The sequence below is a fragment of the Barbus barbus genome, assembly GCF_936440315.1.
Source record: "Barbus barbus genome assembly, chromosome: 50".
Lineage (NCBI taxonomy): Eukaryota > Metazoa > Chordata > Actinopteri > Cypriniformes > Cyprinidae > Barbus > Barbus barbus.
This window is the reverse complement of record NC_136728.1, coordinates 6768657-6774416: the sequence shown is the minus strand read 5'-3', so window position 1 is coordinate 6774416 and position 5760 is coordinate 6768657. Positions and strand designations below refer to the sequence as shown.

Genomic DNA, 5760 nt, shown 5'->3' with positions numbered 1-5760 from the left:
GTCCAGCAGTGGGAAACTCAAGCAGCTCTCATGCTTCAGGTACAAGAACTCCATAAACATACATATTTCAGAGATGAAAATTGTTTGCACTTTTCACAAATGTAGGTTGAAAAACAGGGCTTGAAACTTATAATATGGACAAAAGTCATAGAACACAGTATCAGGAAGTGTTCAACCTTCAGATTTTGTATTTATTTATTTTTGTCAACCTCATATATTATATGCCCAACTAAATATGTGCAAAATTTTTATTTTATTTGATCCAAATTTGGGTCTTGAAAACATAATTTGTTAAACACATATTTATTTAAATAAATAAATTCCATAACCAACAATATTACATGCAAATGTGGGATACATACTTATTTATTTATTTTTATTAAATTTTTTGCCATTAAAATAAGATTAGTGATAGTAATTATTAAATTGGTGTTATTATTTGAAATGCTAAAAAAGTAAAATAATGTAAATAATAATAATAAATAATAATGTAAACATTCTACTTAATTACGATTATTTATACTACTACTCCTCTTAATAATAATAATAATTATTATTATTATTGTCATCATCATCATCATCATAATTACAATATAATATTAAATAACAGAATATGTATTATTATTTATTATAATTCTAATAATAGTAATAATAATAACAACAATACAAAAATTATATTTAATTAATATTATTTATACTACTACTACTACTCAACATCATATTTATAATAATTATTAAAATTATTATTATTATTGTTGTTGTTGTTAGTAACAATAGTACAAATTATATTTAATTAATATTATTTATACTACCGCTACTACTCAAAATAATATTTTTTAATTATTATAAAAATATATTATTATTATTATTATTGTTAGTAATAATAGTAGTAAATTATTATTAATAATTATCATCATCATCATAATATAATATTAAGTATTAGAAAATTTATTAAAAATATAATTATTATTTGTAATAATAATAACAATAATAATTTAAAAAATCTATTTAATTATTATTATTTATACTACTACTACTCCTAATAATAATAATTATTATTATTGTTGTTGTTTGTTCAGTGTTCAATACATAGTATTATTATATTATTTAAAGTAGTAACAACAACATTAACAATTACTATTATTTTCTACATTATTGTAGGATTTTCATTGTTGGATGCAGTAGAGAAGACACAAGGCCACTATTAAACTCTCTTTTTTATGCCTCATTTTTTTATTTTTTTTATTAGATAATTACTTAACACAACATGGAATTTGTGCCTCTATTGCTTTATTGGATGCCAATTTACAGGCTACACTGTTCATGGAAAGAGCCTTAATAGATTTATTGGGGTAAAAACCAATAGAACAGCAACCAGAAGAAAAAGCTTAAGGCGGAAAAGGAAAGGAAATGATTGTGTTAGAGTAATTAGAGCACAAATGTTCTGGCTGCATTGTTCCTTTCAAAAGACAACACTGACCCTCAGGCACACACACACACACACACACACACACACACACACTGGTACACAACACGCAAATCAGCTGCAAAGAAATGGAGCTCAAACAAAGCTCTGACTGACATATCAACCAGCCAAACCGGCAAATCCACTGCACCAAGGCCATTTAATAACCATATTTATCCTGCATATATTTCTGCTAAGTGTGCTTTATGTTTTTAGCGTGGTTAGTGTGAAGAAGACGTTCATACAAACCCAATTATCTTCATACTACAGTACGAGCACAATAAACCAGCCCGCTGCTGTCACAACCCATTAAAACAGCAATTTTTCACAAAGCAAATGAGCAGCAATACAAAGCATCTGCTTGGTCTCCTGCCACCTTGTGGAGATTATAGGAATTACACTTTAATATAATCAATTCAGTGATAGGAAAGCATAAAAATAACCTTAAAACGACCTTAAAGACTCCACAATAAAGAATCAGTTCACTTATTTATTGATGATTTACATGCAATCAATCACACTGAACAATCAAATGAATTCAGATGAAATGTACTTGTTTAGGGCCGTATACAAACATGAAAGAATCTGATTTAGTAAGTCTATGTGAAACATGGCATTGTGACACTATTCAGTTGGGTTCTGGATGACGATCAACAGGTATTCTTTATCTGGGGGGAAACGGGGGAAATGTGAGAGCTGTATAAGCGTTTAACAGGCTGATAAGCGAGACAGGACCCACCTGTCGACACCATGATCTCGTGTTTCTTGGACCTGATGCGCAGAAACGTCAAGTCGTTCTGGGGGTCGATGTCTCTGACTGTACTCCGGGCTTTCATAGTCAGCTGATGCAGCAGTCCGGCGTACTGCACCGTCGTAGAGTTGTCTAGAGTGGTTTTGATGGGAATGCCTAAAAATACAGCAGACAAACCAGATATATGTGCATAAGCCAGACACTTATCTGAAAATAATTTTTAAGAATTATTTAAATATTTTTTATAGTAACTGTATTCTCCATTGTCCATACTAGTTCATTCCTATGTAGAGCTATGTTAAATATTATATTACATTATATATATATTATTATTAGTATTATATAATATGTGACCCTGGAGCACAAAACCAGTCTTAAGTCGCTGGGGTATATTTGTAGCAATAGCCAAAAATACATTGTATGGGTCAAAATGATCGATTTTTCTTTTATGCTAAAAATCATTAGGATATTAAAGATCATGTTCAATGAAGATATTTTGTGAAATTCCTACCGTAAATATATCAAAACTTAATTTTTGATTAGTAATATGCATTGCTAAGAACTTCATTTGGACAACTTTAAAGGAGATTTTTTTCAATATTTAGATTTTTTAGCACCCTCAGATTCCAGATTTTCAAATAGTTGTATCTCGGCTAAATATGGTCCTATCCTAACAAACCAGACATCAATAGAAAGCTTATTTATTCAGATGATGTGTAAATCTCAATTTCTGGTTTTGTGGTCCAGGGTTACATATTATATTATATTATATTATTCATACTTGTTTATTCCTATGTGGAGCTATGTGAAATAATATATTAGGGTCATTCTTCATTTGTGGTGGCAAGTGGTGTCCCTCTACTTTACAACAGTTTAAATAAACTTTAAATATCAATAAATCATAAAATGTTTGCATGTTTGTATTCTGCAGGGTAAACACAATTTGTGCACTTTTAATAGTTACATTTTTTTTTTTTAAATACATATTTAATTGAGTTTTAGAGATTGCATTTGCACTTAGAGTGGTATAATAGAATGTAATCGCAACAATATAACATTTTTAACACAAATAAAGTGATTATATTGTGAATATAGATTTTAACATGTTTTAATGGATATATCATATTAAACTAATTTTAAATGCATAGCAATATATTTAATTAGAAAAAAAAAACATTTTTACCAATTCTGTCTCTCATTTGCCACCCAATCGAAGAATGACCCATTATATTATATTATTGTAACATTATATTATCCACACCAGTTTATTCCTAGAGTCGCAGGAAATATTATAGTATTAGCTTATCCAGTGTAACGTTTTGGGAAATATCATATTACTTTATAATTAATATTACTACAGTATAAACATTGTAAATAGTTCAGTTTAACTTACCTTCTGCGTTAACGACGATTGTGCCAATAACACCATTAATGCCCTGAATTCTCTTTAAAGTGTCTTCGACTTCAGCCTGGACAAAATAACATGAAATATATATATATATATATATATATATATATGATTTTGAAATCTGCTAAATGACAAAAGTAAGTAAAAGTAAGTAATATATAATTTGAGCGCAGAAGGTAAGTTTACCATGTCGCCCAGCTCAGGTGCTTCTTCCGTTGGTCGCTCGTTGCTATAGAAACGGAAGTAAATAAAGTTGTAAAATGAATATTTTAAGACTTTGTCGTCGAAAACTCTCTATTTTATCTTTATGTTAATTACTGACTCACTCGAGGGAAATAAATAGGCCACTAAAACTTGTGTTTATTTCACTTTTCACAGCCGTTTGTGCTGACCTTAATATAATACTAAACAAATATTAACCAAAAAAGAAAAATTTAATTCAAGTCAATCTCGTCTGTTATGAATTTATTATTTTATTTTGAACGAATAAGACACAAGGAACATTTTAAATATCACCGACACTGTTAAAATCTGCTTTTGTGTTTATACTCGTGTTTACTTTTATAACTTACAGTAGATGAATCAGTCAGAATCAGGTATTTTAGTGAAAAAATGTTTTAAATTAATACATTTTAATGTTTTGATTGCTTCCTCATTTGTAAGTCGCTTTGGGCGTCTGCTAAATGATTAAATGTAAATTATATATATTTTATGTAAAATAATAATTTTCCTAATCTTTATTTTCCACCAAATGTTTACACATATTTGACAGCAAGATGTCGCTATTTAGAAAAAAACTATCATTTAAAAATATTCTTGTTGTTGCTGGTGTGAAACCTTTGGTGGGAAACACCTGATAACATGTTCTCAGATGTGTTAATGACATTTAGGTGACCCCATTAGGGTGTAGTTTGCCTTATCTCAGGTCTAACAGTCATTACACCACCATCTGTTTAACAGGCTTCAACACCACTGAAGCAATAGAATCAAGTAGAATACAGTAACTCAGAAAACTTGCATGTTGTGTTGATCATCAGCTTAAAGGATTGCACAGAAACTCAATTGTATTCTGAACTGAAAGACACTAAAGAGACATGTTTTTGATCCAGGTGGATTGTGTTCTGTGCTGGTGCAGTCTGTCATCAGTTTTTCTCTTCTGGCAGAATTCGGGATGAGAGATGACCTGCGGAAGATGGAGATCGTGGGCATGTCGAGCCGGGATCTGTATGTGAAACGTAAGTAAATCTATTGTAACCACAGAAGTCACCTGTCGTGTCAGTTCATATGAATTAGAATCCTCTGCAGTGAATGGGTGCCGTCAGAATGAGAGTCCAAACAGCTGAGAAAAACATCACAATAATCCACAACCATCTGCTCATAATCCATAATAACACTTCCTCCAGTGAAAAAGTCCATCCTCTGTTGTCCTCTCATAATAAAATCCATCCACATATTTGTTTAGGACTGTTTTCACTTATAAACATTGCTTGATCTCTCCCGATTCAGACAAGATGACTTTTTCACTGCAGAAATCGCCATTATGGATAGAGGACTCATATTTTAAAATTTGTTTCTTACAAACACGCCAGTTTTCACTTTATAAGATGTTATTGATGGACTGGAGTGGTGTGGATTATTGTGATGTTTTTCTCAGCTGTTTGGACTCTCATTCTGACGGCACCCATTCACTGCAGAGCATCCATAATCAAGCTAAATTTCTCCAGAGTTAACTACTCCTTTCATTTTTTCATGTAATATTTCCATTTTATATTATTTCAGCTTTATTGTAATTACCAAAGTAAACATTAACAATTGTTAAGACAAACAGGTAATTAATTATAATCAACTTATTGTTATAATCAAATATTCTGGCCAGTCCTGCTCTACTGTGAGCTTGTCCGCTGAGTCTGTATCTGGTCGAGGGTGGCTCTCAGGCTTGTATCTGTCACTTTGTACAAATAGTCTGGGCCACTGTGGGTTTAATGCAATCTTAATTCAAGTGATGAAGGATTGTGAAAGTCTGACAGTAATCAGTGTTGAGTGTTAATGTACCCTGTTAACCCTGCCTGGTGTAAATGTTTTAAAATTATTAACAATTGAAAACATTCTTTAGAAAGGTAATCAAAAAGTAATCAG

General features: G+C 30.8%; 1 protein-coding gene across 1 annotated transcript; it reads right to left on the bottom strand.

The window, feature by feature from the left end:
- Window positions 1-2089: 2089 nt before the first annotated feature.
- On the bottom strand, window positions 2090-3843 carry dynlrb2 (dynein light chain roadblock-type 2; the record flags this gene model as incomplete). Its single annotated transcript, XM_079414213.1, has 4 exons — window positions 3811-3843; window positions 3610-3685; window positions 2205-2372; window positions 2090-2133 (listed from the first exon to the last, which is right to left on the bottom strand). Exons 1-4 carry the CDS (start codon window positions 3811-3813, stop codon window positions 2090-2092), a joined length of 291 nt encoding a protein of 96 aa, XP_079270339.1. The 5' UTR covers window positions 3814-3843.
- Window positions 3844-5760: the final 1917 nt, after the last annotated feature.